The sequence below is a fragment of the Sciurus vulgaris genome (assembly GCF_902686455.1).
Source record: "Sciurus vulgaris genome assembly, chromosome: 8".
NCBI classification, from domain to species: Eukaryota; Metazoa; Chordata; class Mammalia; order Rodentia; family Sciuridae; genus Sciurus; species Sciurus vulgaris.
In genome coordinates this window covers 25,601,920-25,622,004 of record NC_136468.1, presented here as the reverse complement: position 1 = coordinate 25,622,004, position 20,085 = coordinate 25,601,920, and the positions used below count along the sequence as shown (strand labels likewise).

The following is a 20,085-nucleotide window of genomic DNA, read 5'->3' as shown; positions in this document are numbered from 1 at the left end:
CCTACCAGCCATTACCCTCTCATAATAGTAGACACTTAGCAGGTGCTGCTCTGTGCCTGGCCCACTGCTCTCAACTGCTTTCCCACTCAAGGGTTTCCAGCTTGTATGGATTACCTTGACAAACATTTTTCTCTGCTTTTACTTAGTCAGCTCCTACAGCATACAGATCTATAAAACTGAACTAGTTAAGAGTGTAAAAGATGTTAATAATAAAGGATTTAATATTAAAAATGAAACAGTCTATTATAAAAAGGGTAAAAACAAATCATACATCTTAAAAAGTGCTCCAGAATGCTTTTTACAATTGCTTCCATTTGAGAAACAGAATAAAAATGGGCAATAATAGACACAACTTCACATAATATTCCAGATAATATACAAGAACCATCATGATGTTTTTCAGATACTTCTCTGTAGCTAACTAGCTACATATACATATACTGGAGGAGGAACCAAAGTTCAGAAATGCACAGTCCAGGAAGCCTCGTAACAGAGCTGGTGCTCTCAGGGATCTTCTTTCCCTCAGTGAAAGACATGGGCATGGGCCTAGGATTAAGAGCTTTACCAGAAAGTACATGCCTGACTTCTTACCCAGTCTGATAGCAGCATCAACTATCAAACCATTTGCTCCTCTTTGCAAGAGGTGCTCCTGTAGAAGGTCCCAATAATTTCTGCTTATATTGTTCGACCAACTGGTTGAAGCGGATTTCTGCCTTATTTTCCTTAGCTTTTTTCCTAGGTACCTATAAAGTAAAGGAAAGAAGACATAAGATAATCAGTTTCAAACACTAAATGTCACCTTACCCTTAGGTCACCAAAGACAGAAAATAAGGAGGTACAGAGATCACTCCCCACCAGGAAGAGGTAGACTTTCAGAGACAGACCCTTAAAGAGAAAAGCTCAAAGGGAATCATTGATTGATCAGACATCAGACCAAGAGCATGCAGGAGCAGGGCTCAACTAATGCACTTATCTGGGTGTCTTGGAGCCTCTCCCTCTCTAGCTCCCACTCACTCACTTCAACCTCAACACAGCCTAGAGGATGGACATTCTTGCTTGCTCCTGCCCTCACCAAGAATACCACTTAAGGGATTTCAGAGACAGATCTCTAAAATGTCATGTGATATAGCCAGAAATTTCCGAGAAACATATTTCTTAAGTAGGATGGGAAATTAATGCTTGCTTTAACTTTAAAAAAAAATGGAGTAGGGAAGGTAGAAAAAAGCTTGATCTCAAATGTTCAAGAACACAGTATCATTATTTTCTACTAAAAGAAACTAGGGCTCCTTGGAAAAATGGCTAATGCCAGGACTGGAAAAAAAGCATATAAGACAGATAAGGTCAAGTCAGATGGATTCAGGAGTCAATCTAAAGGGGCTTCTGCTGGCCTATGATAGGACAAGAATAAAAGCACTGGACTAAAACACATCAAATAAATGGAAACTGGACTGGGGGTGTGGCTCAGTGGTAGAACACTGCCTAGCATATCCTCAGCACCACATAAAAATAAATAAATAAATAACAAAAGTATTGTGTTCATCTACAACAACAAAAAAACATTTTTTTAAAAATATGGAAACCAAGATTCCAAAATACTAAATAAATCTCATTGGTCACCACAGGGTTAGTAGGGTAATAGCTCATTACTCTGCACACTAATACAGAGAGAAAATTTAAAAGTGAGCATTTAACCTGCCTTTCTCACACAAATGGTAACTGGTGGTAGCCCCAAAATTGAAGGCAGAAGCCTTCAATTTGCAATGCAAAAGGGTTGAATGAATTAGAAAATCACTTTTCTGTAAATAATGGGCCTATACAACACTGACCAATGGTTACTAAAATCATAGGAAAAAGGTTGATGGGAGACTTTCTAAATTGAGGTAGACAATTCTTGCATCTACTGATCAATCTCCACATCACTAAAATGGGGCAACCAAGTACCATGTGTGTGAATCAAGGAAACTCACAGCACCACCCATGAAATACACTTGTCAAGAAAACTGAACTTGAGCTCTTTGGTCTTGGAGGCAGAAAGGAGATGATGAAGGGAATGTCTTTGTTTGGAAAATGTCGTAATAACACAAACACATTGTGTCACCACTGGGGCTCTAAGGTCTACCACCTTCAGAAGTCGACCTGTGCCAAATGCAAGAGAAAGTATAACTGGAGAGCCAAGGCTAAAAGATGAAACACCCCTGGGACTGGTCTAATGAGGCACCTAAAAATTGTATACTGCAGATTCAGGCATGGATTCCGTGAAGGAACAACTCCTAAACCCAAGAGGGCGGCTGTTGCAGCATCCAGCTCCTCTTGACAGTTTCAACAATTAGCCACCCAATAAACTTTCTGGCTTTCAGAAATGGGGGAGGGAAAAAAAAAAAAAAAGAAATAAACAAAAAAAAAAAAACCCTGAACTTCAGCCACTACACCTATCAGTTGAAAGGATAAGGGACAAGTTCAATGACACCACAAGGTAGCTGCTAAACTCAAAATGAATTACATTTTAGGGCAAATGATCTGGATTCTTCAACAAATTAACAGCACAGAAAAAAGGGGGCATGGAAATAGAGAGAGGCTACTTTAAATAAAAAAAGATTGAAAAAATACAAAACGTGAAGGTAATATATGAACCTTGTCGGTCCTGACTAAGACTCTCCAAGCATAAAAAACATTTTGAGACAATTAGGAAAATTTTAATAGGCTAATATAGTATTAAGAGTTCTTATTAATTTCAGCAGATGTGACAGTGCTGTAGTCCTGCAGGCAGCTGCAATCCAGAACACGTTTGCGCAACTAACCCAGGTATGAGTGCTGCCAGCCCGGCAGTCTCGCCATACCAAGGCATGTGCCCTACAGAACTCACCTGCTTGGAAGATAATTTCTTTTTCTCTTGCTTCCACTGGTTTATCTGAGGCTTTGGCTTCTTGGGAGGGAGGGACTTCACTTTACCTTTGTCCCGCAATCTGAAATAAGATGGTCAAGTAGATGGTCAAGTGTCACTCTGAGTCCTTCCTCTAACTGACATTCCTGAGTTCTCTGAATTCCAGAGATAAATTCCTTTTTATACTGACTCTTTCTAGGCCCAGGATAAGTTAAATCACTCTAAAATGGGATCCTAGAACAGATGATCCTAAGGCTCAACATTTTTGTACTTACTGGGTTTTTGTGGTTGTTGTTTAAATCATGGTGGAATCACAAAGACCTTCATTTACTTACCAAATATTTCATAAAGATCTATTTTTATACATAGCACAAATCTGGCACCCCAAACAGAAGTTACAGGTGAACTTCAAGTAGGTAGCTTCAGCCGACAGAGCTGGCCATCTGGACAAGAGGAAGCTCTTCAAAAGAGAAAAATGGCATGAAAGCCTGCCCTGGAAGGCTCCTCTGAGGCTCCCTCTGCCCTTTGATCCAAGAGTAACATCTCTGCTGGTGTAGAAAGACTTGTGTGTTAATCCCATGTGGGACCAGCACAGCACTAAGAATCCCTTTCATCCAAACAAATGCCACAACAGGGAAAATAGCTACACAAAAACAAATGTGCCCAGAGATTCCCTGTTCCATGTCACCTTCTTGCATCTTACCTAATTTTGGGTCCTCGGTGTGAGGGGAGCACCAGGACCTTTCTTCTTTTCTTTCCATCAGGCAGCTCCACCTGCTCCACTTCCGCCTTGGTCTGGAACCCTGTCCATGAGGTAGAGTCTGACTTTCCCTTCTGGGCTGGGGGTTTCTTCCTTTGTTCCTGTGTGTGAGTCTGAGCTGCACTCTGTTGCTTGTCTTTTCCAGGCTCTTTTTGCTCCCTTTGGGGCTTACTGGTTGTAGGCTTCAAGCTCATTTTTTGCTGCATAAAACAAAAAAAACTGCCATCTGGTTTCTGGATGAGGTTTGTTTGCTGGAAATATCCAGCAGAAGCGGAACTTTATGTGAGTTTGGTGAAAGAAGGGGAATTCTTCCCCCACACTGTTGGAAACTACAGAAAAGTGAATACAAGCACTATCTATAGTAACAGAGAGTTACTGGGTGGAGGACACAAAATAACCATTACCCTTCCCATAATACAGAAATAGGCATAGAGTAACTTGCCCAAGACTCAAAAGCCACTGATGAGGGACACGTACAAAAGGGATAACACACTTTGAAGAGGAATACCAGGAGAAAAAAGAAAGCAACAAGAGAAATATTTAAAGTAGTAAAGGCTAAGAATTTTTAAAAATTAATGACAGACACCAAACCACAGATACAGGAGCTGAGAAAAAAAAAAAAAAAAAAAAAAAAAAAAGATAAATACCCCAAATCCACACCTAGGCATATCATAGTCAAATTGTAAAAAATGGAAGATAAGATCTTGAAAGAAGTCAGAGGGGGAAAAATCTTATCTATAGAGGAACAAGGGTAAGATTACACTGAATTTCTCTCCAGAAATCATGTAAGGAAGAAAAAAGTGGGGTATTTAAAATACTGAAGGAAAATAATCACCAACTAGAATTACATATCCAACAAAATAATCTTTAAAAGTGAAGGAGAAATAAAGACTTTCTCCCGTTACCAAGAGACCTATATTGTAAGAAATGCTAAACAAATATCTTCAGAGAGAAGGAAAACGACACAGGTCTGAAACTCAGATCTACATAAAGGAAGAGCATTAGAGAAGACATAAGGGATGTTACAGATTTATTTGTAATTAAGTGAAAGAAAAAGATGATTCAAGTGAAATTAATGTAACAATAAGTGTTTGCTGTTATGCCCTTTCACCGTAAGAGATCCAGATACATACACTAATATAACCAACATTGATTATATGCCAGTCTATCTCTAAATAGTGAGGCTATAGATATAACAGAATAAGAAACCATTTAAGAAAGTTCATCAGAGTCTAAGTAATGAGGCCTTATCTGAGAGGTGGGAGAACACTACTCATTTGATCTGAATATGGAAATAAGTATCTGTTTTGAATTAGGGTTGAAAGGGGCATTTTTACATAGAAAGAGCTTATGTACATAAGTGTAGACAAAGAGTAATGTGAAAAAACAAAGCCAGTAGCTTTAGAGTCACTTCTCAAGCAATGGCTAAAAACAGTAGATAAATCTATCATGTGGAATAACAAAGTTAACCTGAACAATAACCAGATCCCTAGTTCTCCAACCCAGAGCCATTGTCTTAACCACTGTAAATGCTCATCTCTTAATCATGCTCTTGGTACACACCACAAAGACTATGATTGTTCACTATATATAAAATTTAAGGTTAATATTGACAAGAGCTATAAGAGTTATGGAACCCCGAATAATCTGGCCCTGTATGTCCTTGGGGAAGATGGGCAAGAGAATGACCATGCAGTAAGGTAGGCAATGACATGTGTCATCTCATTTAATCCTCATAGTCAAGTGAGGTAGACATTGTTAACACATATTACAAAATGAGATTCTAAGGGATAATAACTTACCAAGGAATATATAGCAAAAAAGGGGCAAAACTAAAGTTTGAACACAAGTGTGCCTGTTCCCAAAGTCTCTGATCTTCCATCTACCATGCTAGATTAAAAACAATTCTAAAACCATCAGGAATCATGCTATCTAAGAAAAAAGAATTCTGGAGGGACAGTTGAAACCAACATGAATATAAAACCCTAACAATATCCATTAGTTTTGACATGTCCCGCACAACCCTATTAACTGATCCCTATCCTTTCCCTTCTCCTATGGAGCTATCACAGGACATGTCAACAGAGGAGAAAATGGCCCAAAGAGCTTTAGGGAACTGAAAATAAAGGGTCAGTAACCTTAATTGGGCTGAGAATTGCTCTCAGGGAGGAGAAGCACAAACTGAACAAAATTTAAGTTTAAATAACTATGACATTAAAAAATATATGTATTTTTTACCAGACTTCGTTGGATCCTTAGCTCCTTCATTTTAAGTTTCCTTCGATCTTCCAAAGAAAACTCCACTATTGGTCTCTGTGTCAGGAGACAATGATATTCGTCAGACTTTTTTTTTTTGGTGCTGGGGCTTGAATCCAGTGCAAATTTAGATTTTGATCTGTAAGTGGAATTATCCACCCACAAACCAGAGGTTAGTACTCATTTCCTCTACTTAAAAGGTAAGGGGCCATTTCTACAAGCAGTCTATTCAATTTAGAGCTCCTTATGATGATTTTATATGGAATCCACTCATACCTCCTCCTCCACCCCATCCACTTGCTACTCTTTTCCATAGGTGGCCCTGAGGAAAATAAGTCTCCCTGGAGGATGAGGCTTACCTTCTGAGTCCCAAAAATTTCTGGATTGTTGTTGATGTGACGGAGGGCTCTCAGAGCATGCTCATGCTCCTGGAACTCTGCAAAGGCATAGCCCAGGGACTGGCCTTTTGTTTTTCCATGAACTCCTTTAAGGTCTCGCATCACCCTACACTAAGTCAAATGAGAGAACAAAGCATAATTACTTAATGATAAATCTTGTCAGACATGAACTGCTTTAACAGATTCAATAAGAAATGAGCTTATATGCTGGGCATATGGATCAGTACAGTGCTTGTCTAACACGAAGGCCCTAGTTCAATCCCCAGCAACACACAAAAAAGAAGAAAATCAATTATGGAAAGAGAATCTTCATTTATGCTGCCATCATAAAAAACATACTGAAAAAATACTTCTGAATGTGCATCTAATTAGAATACACCCACTAAGAGCACAGATTATTTTATTATTTTCTAAGAGTTTACAGACAACAACACAGACTCACAAATAAGCACATCAATACAATAAAACTTGCTGAGGAATTTTTATAGTAGCTAACTATTCACAGTATACCCAAGCTGAGAGGTATATGGCACTCTACACTGTATAACAATTTATCACTGTAGATGGAAAACTGTCCATATAGCTCATTACTAAAGAAAGGTCCCAGAAAGGGACTTATTTGAAGGAAGGAGAGAAAGCCTGGTGGCTTTGGGTGAGAAAGATGATTCTGGTATGAGAAAGAGCCTCCCCAAAGTCTAGACTCAGAAATACAGAAAGAAGTTTCAGCTCTTTGCTTGGAGTCAGATCCTCTCTGGCATGATTTTTCCCCTAAATTCTTAAGCAGAATGTGGTAGAAACTGGGGCACTGAGGTATGAGAAAACTGACCACTTATGTACAATTACCCCTGAAAGTTGTCACTCCCTTGTAATGGAGAAGCCTAAGTACTGGGGACAGATGGGATTCTAAATTTGATTTATGTTCAGCAGCTATTCTGTTCCTAGATATCACTGTGTGCACCAGAGGGGAATCAAGAGAAGCACACAGTGAGTTCCTGTCCTCAAGATGCTTCTGTCTTACTAAGACACCATACCTATATAAACCAAAGATTTAAGAGAAAAATTCAATATAATACACACATTATAGAATACAAAGATTTTAAATATATAGACACTAAGTATTATGAAAGTGGATGTGAGGTTACTCACATGGACCCCTAAGCCAGAAATACTTTTAGAAGTTTTAGCAATGTTGGTCAGATATATGCTGATATGGTCACATTTTCTCACATCATTTCCCAGTACTAACATGTACATTTTGAAGAGGCTTTCAGCGATTAGAAAAACAGTTTATGGTGATAAAATGGAGCAAAGGAGACCCCCAAATATTGGCCATAGCACTTTTAAAATAAATACTAATGAAAAATTATTATGTGCTATACCAAGGACTGAGGATATAATAGTATCCCTTGAAGAGTTTAGTCTGCCTTTTCAGGCCAGTGTTAACAGTAAGTCCTATGAAAGAGACACAGAGGAGAGGATTCAGTACTCATGTGGCGTGAACTAAGACCTGGTGTGAACCCAGTGTTTTCTACTTGAACAGCTAAAGACATGCATGGCCCCCTGTGCTCACCATGGGGTACTGGGGACTCTTACCATTGAGTAAGACCCTAATTGGTAACAAAATGCTCTACTAAAGAGCAAAGTACACGAATTATTTTCTCTGCAAGAAAATGCACATTGCAGCACCCAGTATAATCCTGAGCACATAGCAGACATTTAAATGCTTGCTAAATTAATTCCCAAGGACAGAGACTTCCTCACATTCTGCTGTAATTTGGTCAGATGTGAAAGACAGTCCTCTGAAGACAAACAAAACAAAAACGACTGCTGAATCCAGTCTTGCATGCTGACAATGAGTCCAAAAGAAAATCTGTTGATATGCCAGCATCCTAGCCAGAAATACACAGTCAATAAACCCTGGATGAGAATGGAAGTTCTGAATAAATAGGGCAATTCTCACCTCCTTGATGCGCACCCCCTTCTCCCCTTTAGTGGCATTCAGCAGCAGCTTCCTAAGCCATTTGTCATCCACAGCCTTTGGGAGATTATGCAGGCAAAGCCTGGTCCGGGAAACAAAGATATTCTGGTCCTTGAGTTTCTGATGCTTTAATAGCTCGAACTAAAAAAATGACAAATTGTTAACAGTAGAAATAAAAAGTAAAAAGGCAGATGCAAATTCTATAGATGGAAAGAACCACAATCCTCATCCCATAATCACATATAAAAAAGGAAGAAAACTGACAACCCTATAGCCTTATACTGACCAGCACAAGAAAAGAAAGGTTTAAGGAGGTTGGACAATGGGTAAGTAGTGGTAAAATCATAGGCTCTGGAGTCAGATCTGAACTAGGAAGCTGTCCAATTATAGAAATCACATGAAAATTTCAAGACTCAATTTTTCATTCACAAAATAGAGCTGCAGATAAAATACAGTATGAATCTCTCAGCACTAACATGAGACCAAAATTAGATTACTTACACATACTACACCCTCCCCGCCCCCGACACATACAAATCCCTGGTTCAAAATGTTGCCCAGAGCAAAACCGATGAATACTGTGGCTAATATCTATGCCCAGTACTCATCTACCCACTAACTCAAATTAATTTTCAGTGCTGCCTTCCCAAAAGAAATAGGACTTATTTAAAGCACAGAATGGTGTCTTGTCTCAACTCTGCCACCCTGAGGCAAAGACACATCCATGACCACAAAAGCATGTTCAGCAACCCCCTCAACTATACTGCCAGGAACAGCAGTTCCCTGGGTAACCTGTCTTTGAAGAAAAAAATGAAGAATGACATTCTTCTACTAATTTTTTTTTTTTTTTTTTAAACTAAGTAGGAAAAAAGCTCTCGGTTAATTTTTTGTCTTTTATCAAGTCTTCTCAGTTCTGCTGTTTCTTGTTTGGTAAAGATACGTACAAACTGCAAAATAAACAAATACTCTGAAAATGAATATTAAAGGGACATCTGAAGAGGCTATCATGCCTAAGTTCAATGGACTATTTTTCTCCCAGGAAAAGCTGTGATGCTGTGAATTTATGATGACTACATATAATCCAGTGAACTTTTCACTGGATTTAGAGCTAATTTTCAAAATTAGTTCTAAAATTCAATGTCATTATTGCACTGTAATCAGAAAGGGCACACCGTGCTCTCACAAATACCAAGATTTCTTGATGTTCATTACCAAAAAAACTGAACACTACTAATATAGGACCTGTGCACATTGAAAAAAGAAAAAATGCTTCTAGTTGTTATTATATCCTCACCTCTGTTCACTATCTCCTGAACTTTAAGGTTTCACAGCTAATTCTGTTAATGATTTTGCTCTTGTTTCTTTTTTTTTTGGGGGGGGGAGGAGTTTACAGGGGATTAAACCTAGGGGAGCTTAACCACTGTGCCACATCCCCCTCCTTTTTTATTTTCTATTTTGAGATGTGGCCTTCCTAAATTGCCAAAGCTGACCTTCAACTTCTGATCCTCCTGCCTTAGCCTCCCAAGTTGCTGGAATGACAGGCATGCACCATCACAATCAGCTAAAGGTTGTGCATTTTTATCTAAAATTCTAGGCTGGATAGAATGATAGTAAAAATGTTTACTTTCCTTCAGTATAAGAGGAACTAACATTACCAAGTAGCCAAAGAACATAATGGTACCAGTTAACAGTGGAAACTCCTATAATACAGAATTTTCCTACAACAATTTTACAAACTGGAGTTATCAACCCCTCCCCACTGACATCTCAGCTGCTCCTTCCAAAACCCACATCTCCTCCCTATCCTAATACTCTAACCCATACACCTCTTCCTTTCTGATGCTATTCTACATTTACACTGACAATTATGCATAGCCCTAGCCTTCACATGTCTACTACATGACCCAGCAGTGTGCTTCTCAGCAGATGTTTACTGATGAGAAACCAGGAAAACAAAACTAAGATCCAGTTATTATAATGCCATATAATACTGTATCTAATAATTGTTTTTGACTGACTTTAAGCCATGGAGTCTTATAAGTAGGACAGTACCTAATCTACTCACCCGTTCTCGTTTGGCCATATCAGCAGCACTCACACCCTCAGCAGCCTTCGTCCCAGCACGGATCACTGCAGAAAGAAGAAAAAAGGCCAAGACATCACCAAGGGAATTTTCACGGAGCAACAGGAGGAATGTGATTTGAATGATGCAAACTCTTTGTACAGGGCCCAGAGGACTGTGTTGGCCAGAACATGTTATCATTTGGTTAGGTCCAAAAATAGGCTACAGGGCTAAGTTCTGGACTTAGAGCTCTTAAGGGCTAAAACTCTCAATATTCTGTGATTTTGGTCTTTTCCTTTTCTCCCTTCAAATAAGTTTCAGATACATGCATAATAGTACCTGGAAAAACCTGGAGGAAGTTCTGAAAATAAGTACAACATAAGCATTAGGAATGCAAAATGTTCCATCTACAACCTGCCCCTTAAACTTAGTTGTCTCTCATGTACTGAGGGGCCATCACTCAGCAGTGAGATAAGCCAGCCTAGAAAACACCCATTGTCATAGAGGCCTAGGATCAAAGGCTGAGAGCCTAACATTATTAGTTGGGACTATGCTGATAAACACTGTGTGACCTAGAAAAAAGGATTTTTTTTAACTTAATGCTAATTTCAGGTTACCTTCCTGATGTTAAAGGAAAGGTACTAGATGCCCACTTTAAATCCATGAATAATCCAAAAGAGTAACAATTAGTCATAATTTTCAACGCCTTCAGAACACTTCTTATTAAAAATGATGAAAAGGGGTTAGGGATAAAGCTCAGTGGCACGGTGCTTGCCTAGCATGTGTAAGGCCCTAGCATCTTTAAAAAAAAAAAAGAAATGATGTCAAGAAGCAAGAATGGTTTAAATTTTTCCTCCCTCTTTGCCTTGCCAATCCTCCATCAAAAAAGTCTAAAGGCAACCAGGCAGAAAACAGAATGGGATCAGTTAATTCACAAAATGGGTGAAGTTTTTCTAACAGAAAGCCACATCTAGCAAGGTAGAATGATAATGATACTATTAAGAAGGAATTTTTTTTTTTTTAAATGTGCCCCATGTTGGATCACTGTCATGGCATGGAGTCACTCAGAAACCTGGTTCACATCTCCGTTTCACTACTCACAGCCTTCTCGAGCCAAGTAGAGGTTCCGGGTTCCAGTTGGCTTCTTCACCTTCTTTGTCTGAAGCTTTGCAGCCTCATCACGGGTCACAGCCAAGTCAACCTTCAGTTGCCGGCCATCCAATTTAAGGCCGCCACCCTGTAATAGATTGCAACCCTCTCTTCAAATACACAATAAGCAGGAACTGCGCACCTGACAAGGAACACCAAGGAAAGGGAATCCACAAACCCCAATTATGTCATGGAAGCCAAATCCCAGGATGTTTCAGTCTAGCTGTCCACATGTGGATCCCTGACCCTCACAATATTTAGTGTAGCTATGCAAAAGGTCATGTGTGTACTGAGGATAGTCAACAGTAAAGATTTACTCTAGGGGAGTTCATTAATTGAAAAGTAAGCCAAAACAGAGGAAAATGATCTTCAATCAGGTAAATTTTTAATATTCTGAGGAAAGTTTAGTAAAATGACAGTAACAAGAAAATTTAAGGGATAATGGCAATACAGGATAACTTATCTCAAAACAATATATACTTGGTTACATAACACAGAGAAAAATTCTGAATCATCCACACACTTTCTCCAACATGTATTCCTCTTTATAGATTGTCTTAATTCCTTCATGTCACAGTCTTTCATGTCATCAGCCTTCAACAGAGGCCACATATAAAGCAATTGATAAACATCAGAGAAATTATTCTACTTGCTCCTCTCCTAAGAAACAGAGATAATAATTCTACTTACCTCATGGGGCTGATACAATGATTAAATAAGGTAATGCATGTAAAGTTCAGTGCCTAACACACACACAAAGTGTTCAACAAGTGCTAGCTTCATCATCATCATCATCAACAAAAATAATGGAACTTTGTGTGAACACCAGATATTGTCCCTAGAAGTCACTATCTTCTACATTACAGAGCAAAAGAAAAGGCTTCCTTACCTCAGTCTCTGGAGAAGCTGCTGCAAGGCATTTCTGAGCTGCTTCTTGGGTCATGAACTGGGCAAATGCACAACCTGCACAAAGACACAAAATTAAGTCACATCCCAAACTCCTGTGGCCCATCAGTAAATCAAAGACAATACTTCTAATGGCCACAGTATAACACAGAAAGGGAAGGAAAAGTAGCATCCATTTATTAAATACCAGAGATGGACACTAAGTTAGGCAGTGAAGGTCAAAAGGAAATACGATAGCACATCTATTCTCAGTGAAATTTTATTACTGCCTTCATCTTCTCTAATGTATCTTGAAACTTTAGTCTCAACATCTTTCTCCTTAATAATGTCCACATAAAATGGTAGGGAAATTCCAGGTAAACACTTAACTCAGCAGCACTTATTGAGTGCCTATTAGAGATCTAAAAGATGAAGTAGGAACCACTTAACCCTGAAAATTACATCTCACTGTCTCAGGCATCAGATCCACCTCCTGGAGTAAAAAAGGCCTCCATTACATGAATATCCCAGGAAACAAGAGTCCGTAAGCTCAATTCTTGGCTTATGCTCTATGATCTCCATAAGGTATGCCTTTCATTGGTTAGATGAAGGGCCATCAGCCCAAATATATACTATTGACAATATAAGCAAAGAAAAAAAAAGTAAACTCAAAAAAAAAAAAAAAAATTATAGGCTTCATATTTTGTTAGGACTTTTAAAAACTTTTAAAATTCTCTCATATATGAAAACACTACCATATTTCCTAGAGCTACTGGGGCATTATCTTCTGCCTGTTGATAGGAATAAATGGGAGTGACTAACCAAAAGGACACAACTTGGCAGGTCAACCTAATGGTCACCATTTAGTGAGGCCTTCTCTGCCTCCTCCAGACAGGGCTCATTGCTCCTACTTCTGTGTGCCTCCACTCACATCTCTCTTACAGCATTAGTCAGGTGGTATCTTCCCAAACACAATGAACATCTCAGGACTAAGAACCACTAACATAGTGTATAGCATTAATAAATACCAACAAAGAAACAAATACAGTTGGACCTCTGTATCTTGAGTTCCACATTAGTGGAGTCAACTGATCAAGAAATAAAAATATTTGGAGAAAAAAATGTCTATACTGAACACATACATTTTTTGCTTGTCATTCCCCAAATGATACAGTTTAACAGTTGTTCACATATTAGGTATTATAAGTAAACTACAGATCATTTACAATATAGAGAGAATGCACAAATGCAAAGACAACATCATTTTTTAAGGAAACTTAAGTACTCACAGATTCTGGTATATGCAATGGTCCTGGAACTAATCCCCCTATAGGTACTACAGAACAAGTGTAACAAAAGAACACGGGGGAAGGATTTCTAACAGGCATATTAACCTAATTATCTAATATGAAGAAAATGGGTCTTTCTCTCTCTTTTTCTCTTTTTGGTATTAGAGATTGAACCCAGGAGCACTTGACCACTGGGCTACATCCCTAGCCACCCACTCCCTTATTTTTCATTTTGAGACATGGTTTCATTAAGTTGCTCAAGGCCTCACTAAGTTGCTGAGGCTGGCTTTGAACTTGCAAGCCTCCCGCCTTAGCCTCCCAAGCCACTGGGACTACAGGCATGCACTACTGCTCCCAGTAGTACATCTCTCTTAATAAGAATTTTATCATTGAAACCAGGGTAGGTATTGGGCTCAGTATTAACATTTCCCTAAAAGTCTACAGATAATCTTTAGCCCTTCTAGGCAGTGCTAGAGACATGCTGAGAGGAACACACCATAAGAGGAGCACAAGGTTGCCTGAGTAGACAGAACAGGTGTCAGAAAAATATGTGTCAGGAAAAAACAATACATTAAGAAAAAAAATTAAAATTATGCTTTTAAGATCATTAACTCTGTTAACAATAGCCCAAAAGACATCTAGTAAACAGTAGTAAACTACATTCTGAAAATATCAACCCAATATACTAGTGCACTCGAGAAGGCATAAAAGATATTGGATATCATAAAAATAAAGCAATATCATACCCATACTTGGAAGGTTCTAAGTAACTCTAGCTGCCCATTTTTAGAAAAACATACTGGAAATGAAGAAGGTCCAAGAAGTATAACGGAATATGAGGCTGAAAGTATCTAAGTGGTTACTCTAGTTGAACCCATTCATTTTACAGATAAAAAACTAAAGTCCACAGTGGTTAAATGATTTGCCCCAAATCACCCAGATTGGGGGGTGGGGAGGAGGGAATTACCCAGCTGGTCTTTGGCATAGTTGGGATTACATTCCTAATCTCCAGGAAACTGTTTAGTACTGTCTTATTTATATTTCTTTAGCTGAGTAAAAATCAAAAGTGATCAAATCTTATCAATTTAGAATATAAGGTTTAGACTGGGTATTCTTAATCCATGGGTAATTTCTAACCTGTGCCCACACCCCTCAGAAATAGCATTTTTCTGGGGAGAGTTTCTAGCTTTTGCTAGATCTCAAAGGACTCAAAAATCAGAATAAATTAAGAATTCAGTGCTTTAGGAGAATGAATGAAATCCATGAAGTCAAAGATTAGAATGTGTTGAAAAATGCTTACCTAACAGCAGTGTACAAGAATAAGAAGTGGTTAACCCTTGGAGTACAAAATAATTTCAGGGAAAAAATAGCTCAGGCAGCACTCCTGCTACATAGTTTTCTTTCTGATTTTTGCTATGCAACAAAGTTTCTCTGTCAGCTTCCATTTCTAACAAAGGGGGGGGAGGGGGCGTGGCCTGTGGAATGATAAATATCCATGAGATGCTATCATATTTGAAATTCGAAGGAGAACAACAAATGGAATTCATTACACTAAAGTAAATAAACAAGCACTTAAAACCTCTGTACAAAATTACGGCAGCACCATTAAAGATACTGTTTGGTATCATAACTTCAGAACATCCTTGGGCTTAAGGAAGCCAGGGGCAGGATAGACTTTGGACACTTCAGAATGGCATACAATATGCCTTCATGTGACCAGTCAACATCCATAGCAATGGCTGCAACCCTTTTAGGGCCTGGCCAGCTGGTGGCAAATACCTTTAGAATGCTCTGTGTCTGGATGCAAGACAACTCGGACATATTTAAGATCTCCAAATTGCTGGAGGAGTTCTCCAAGTTCTTCTTCCTCTGAGTCAAAGGACAGGTTTCTATGGAAGACAATAAGAAGGTGATAAGAAAGATCAATTACAAAGTGAGATCTTGTGTTCCACTACAAAGTAAATGAATTGGACATTTACAGGGGAAGAGGCAGGGAGGCAGGGAGAGGAAGGGAGAAGTAGAGAGAGGGAGAAGGCCTGGGTCCTTGCCTCTAGTGCCTCTCTGGCAGTTTCCTCACTTGTGTGAATGAGAGGCTCCAAGAATTGCTTTTGTCCATGAAAAAAATGAACATGATTGCTCATGACCACCTTTTCTTGTTCAGAAATAGCACCAATACAGAAGGGAGGCCTCTAATAACCAGGCTTCTGCAATATGACTCTGCCCCTTGGTCCCAAGGGACTTTCTTAGATCAATCAGATTCTCTAGCAGAGATTGAAACTTAAGTAGACATATACAAAGACTTGAATTCAATTCAAAATAGCAGTACCCCACCCAAGTAAGACTTCCAAGGCACTAGAAAAATCTTCTACATGATGACCTGAATGGTGGTTACACAAATATATACGTGTGAAAATTTTCACTGAGCTGTACATTTAAGAGTTATGTACTTTACAGAACACACATTATACCTATTAAAACAAAACACACACACACACACACACACACAAAAAAAAAACCAACAAAAAACACAGTGTTGCTAGCGAAAAGACCCACAGACTCCAGCAGCAGGATCCCAGAATTACCCAGATTCTCCTCACCTTCTTGAGGTCCACTCTTTTAACAACTTTGATTTTATAAGCCACCCCCATGTTTATCCCACAGACTCTCTTTTTCACTTAAGATGGCCAACGTGAGTTTTCTTACTATACCAAAAGGCACACAGCAATCTAGTGAGAAAAATCACCTTTTCTGTCCTGTTCACCTCCAGATTAGACATTTTTTTCTCTGTTACTATGAAATCTAGGTTTCTGTTAAGATTTTAAAAAGTCGGAAAAGCCTTCAAAATAACACAAATGCAAACATTTGTGTTACATGATAAAGTATATTAGCTAAGTGCAAATAAATAAATAAATTACATGTTTCTCAGTATCTCTAACTAACCCAAAGACCAATTAACTTTCTGAGCACTGACAAGGTGCTTAAAAAGTTCTGGACTCTGGATTTTGGACTTCTGGATTAGAGACAAACTAAACTGGTAAAATGTATGCAAATATTCCAAAATCTGAAAAACTCAAATCTTTTGTAACACATCTGGTTCCTTGAATTTCAGATGAGGCATACTCAACCTGTACTTATTTCTTCTGATGGAATTACAAATCTTGGAAGATTTTGTTCTCCTACATTTTGATGTAGTACAAAGATTCCTCATTTTTCTAGCTATGCACATCCTTCCAGAGTTAAGAAAAACAGTTTCTAGTAATAGCTACAATTTTACTTCTCTTATACTCAATAAATAGCCCCGTAACTAATACTAGTTCATGGAATATTCCAGACAAATAGAAGTTTTCTACAGGATATATAGAGGATATATCCATATTATTTCTTCTAATTTGCTTCATCCTTTACATCCTCTTCCACCCCTTTATATCCTCTGCCACCCCTTATTTCCCTAAGTTCTTTATTAGCTAAAACACAAAGAAAAGTAATAGAATCATTGGTATTCAGATCACAGGCTTCTGAATGTAACTTTTCTTCCTTTCTGTAATACAAAATTATTTACATGGAAGTTTCAAGTTTTGAAGTTTAAAACAAATAGAAAAACTATGGAAAGATATAATAGTAACACAAGTTACTATTAAGTGAGAAATGGGCATAGCCTGTTTTGGCCAAACTCATCTTTATTAAAATATTTATGTGGGCATGTGTGGGGATGATTTCTGAGCAGTGATTAAGGTTTAATTTTTTTTTTCCTATTTGCTCAAGTATTTCCCAAATGTTCTACAATGAACATAAGTTACCTATATAACGAGAACAATTTTAAAAGACTATATGGGAGGATAAAATATATACTTCTAAAAGCAGATCAAAATAAGCCTAGCGTACTAGGAAAGAACAAGAAGACATGCTTGAAGTGATGATACCCTGACCTATAAAAACGTCAATCTATAGTTGGTAGGGCTGAAACAGTAACAGCAAACATGCAATAAAAGCCATCTCTGCCCTCATCCCCCTACCACCATGTTTTCCTGGAAACAGCATGTCTTAGTTATTCTGGACACTGACTTAAAAGTTAAGTTAGTATGGAGAAAAAAGTCATTTGTGACAAGTGGTATCACCCCAGTACTCCCTCTAAAACAAAAGTCAGAACCAAGATGTTCCTGACAGTTGAAGTGCTGATTTATTCCAAATAATGACACCCAAATTACAAAGAATGAAATCTAAAGAGGACAAAATATTAGCTACTCCTTGTTTTCTGCTTTACAGTTCTGATCCTCCTATATTTCTCATTGTTGGTACATTCCCAGGTTAAGATGTGATGTGCTAATGGTCTTACAGCATCTAACTTTCTGGGCTTGGTAACATAAATAGTACCAAAAGGAAGGAAACACAGGAGGGAGGAGAATGGGAGGGGAAGATAGGATGGTGGAGAAAGAAGAGAGGAAAAGAGAGAGGGGAAGAAGGTGAGGCAAAAAAAAAAAAAAAAGGAGAGAGAGGGAAAGAAAAAGGAAGAAAGGAGACCTGTCAAGGCAATGAAAATGGCAATTCTCTTGGTAGAAGGCATACCTGATAAAAACAGTTTTCCCTTCACTCACATCAGAGGGTAATTTCCTCTTCTTTTTCTTTGAGACTTGTATATCTAAGGAAAAGAAAAATAAACTCAAAGACTAGTGCAAGCCATATGACAAAGGACTAACTTCTTAAGTATGTAAAGATCTTGCATAAATTAATGTAAAAAATTATTTAACAGTGAACAAAGTTGGGTTTAATCTCCAACACCATGAAAAAAGAGAAACAGCACAAGAAATAAAAGACTACTTTCACCCACAGATTGGCAAAACCAAAACGACATGGAATCCAATGTAGTACAGGTGTGAGAAAAATACATTCCCATATACAGCTGTGATAATGGACATTTTCCAGAAATATAAAACATGTAGGATCTTTGAGGAGAAAACACACATATAGATTCATACACATAAACATATGCTACATTATGTAGGTATGAATGTATGTGTTTTTGCTTATAAATAAGTTAAAATGTTCTCTACAAACATAAGAAACATAATACTGGTTGTCTCTGGGGGGTGTGCCCTAAGACGCTGAGGATCTAGATATAAGGGAGATTCCCTACTTATTCTGAAGAATAAATATATACACTTATGTGTACACAGGAAATTACCAGATAATTATACAAGAAACAACAGTGGTTACTTTGGGGAATTATTGGAGGAATGGTGATGAGTTTTACTTTCTACATTATACTCCTCTATACTGTACTTTCTGGCTTGCTCCCATTATCATATATCAGTCCTGTAAGTTTTTCAGGTGAATAAATGGTCAGAGACAGCTGAATCTGGGTTGCAGGATGCAGAGTCTCATGGTCCTTTCGGTGTAAAAGCTTCAATTCTGAGGTGTCTACCATTCCATTCTCATGGAAAATCTTGTTTCCTCAGATTTCCCATATGGTCAAACGAAAAAGTCAGACTTACAGAAATGGAAGCCAAAGAGTTGAATAAAAATGTCCAACTAGACAAGCCAAAGGTACAGTTATTGGTCACTTCTTTTACTGTAATGACTTGCCGTCCTCAATAAATGAGTTAATTCTCAATCAAGGTAGCAATGGGGATTTGTAGCAATTTTACAAATTGCTTGCAGAGGTCCTTAACCTCAACAGTGCTCCTCCAAAATTTGTATACTAAAGCCCTAATACCCCACATGACTGCCTTGGGAAATAGGGACTTTGAGGAAGTAATTAAAGCTAAATGAGGACATAAAGGGAAAGTCGTAATCCAACAGGTTTAGTGTCCTTATAAGTGGAAGAAAGACCAGAGCTCATTTTCTCTCTCCCCACATTGAAGCACACAGGGAAAGGCTATATGAGACCACAGTGAAATAGCAGCAGATTACAAGCCAAAACAAAACCTCCCCAGGGACTAAATCAGTTGGCACTTGGTCTGGGACTTCTGGCCTCCAGAACTGTGAGAAAACAAATTTCTGTGTTTAAGTCACCCAGTCTTATGGTATTTTGTCAAGGCAGCCTGAGTTCACTATTCAGTCCTTTATCCTATCTCAACTCAGAGTTGTCTGACACCACTTCAGTATTGACATGCAATATATGCTATTTATCGTTATTGATTTAACTTGGATGATGATGAGATTAGAACCTCAGTATTAAGCTGGGTTTTAAACTGCCCAGGAAAGAATCTTACTCCTCAAATACCACTTCAAATTCTTTTTTTTTTTAAATTATCTTTTTAAATTTTTTTTAGTTGTTGATGGATACAATATTTGTTTTATTTATTTACTTTTATGTGGTGCTGAGGATTGAACCCAGTGCCTCACTCATGCCAGCAAGTGCTCTACCACCTGAGCCAACATCCCCAGCCCTCAAACTCACTTTTAAAACAAAGTAAACAATAATAAAATA

At 38.2% G+C, this 20,085-nt stretch overlaps 1 protein-coding gene and 1 pseudogene across 2 annotated transcripts in view; one reads left to right on the top strand and one right to left on the bottom strand.

The window, feature by feature from the left end:
- Positions 1-249: 249 nt before the first annotated feature.
- Positions 250-20,085, bottom strand: part of RBM28 (RNA binding motif protein 28) — a 28,649-nt gene continuing 8,813 nt past the window's right edge. Inside the window, exons 9-19 of the mRNA XM_079151653.1 lie at positions 18,222-18,294; positions 15,438-15,547; positions 12,374-12,447; positions 11,437-11,572; positions 10,339-10,403; positions 8,256-8,414; positions 6,257-6,406; positions 5,880-5,954; positions 3,585-3,841; positions 2,864-2,963; positions 250-743 (exon numbers count right to left, since the gene is read on the bottom strand). Coding sequence (XP_079007779.1) covers positions 609-743; positions 2,864-2,963; positions 3,585-3,841; positions 5,880-5,954; positions 6,257-6,406; positions 8,256-8,414; positions 10,339-10,403; positions 11,437-11,572; positions 12,374-12,447; positions 15,438-15,547; positions 18,222-18,294 — 1,334 coding nt within the window. The 3' untranslated portion in view covers positions 250-608. The remainder of the gene's footprint in view (positions 744-2,863; positions 2,964-3,584; positions 3,842-5,879; positions 5,955-6,256; positions 6,407-8,255; positions 8,415-10,338; positions 10,404-11,436; positions 11,573-12,373; positions 12,448-15,437; positions 15,548-18,221; positions 18,295-20,085) is intronic.
- On the top strand, positions 1,493-2,398 carry LOC306668375 (large ribosomal subunit protein eL37-like; annotated as a pseudogene). Its single transcript has one exon. The product of its transcript is annotated as a large ribosomal subunit protein eL37-like (transcript).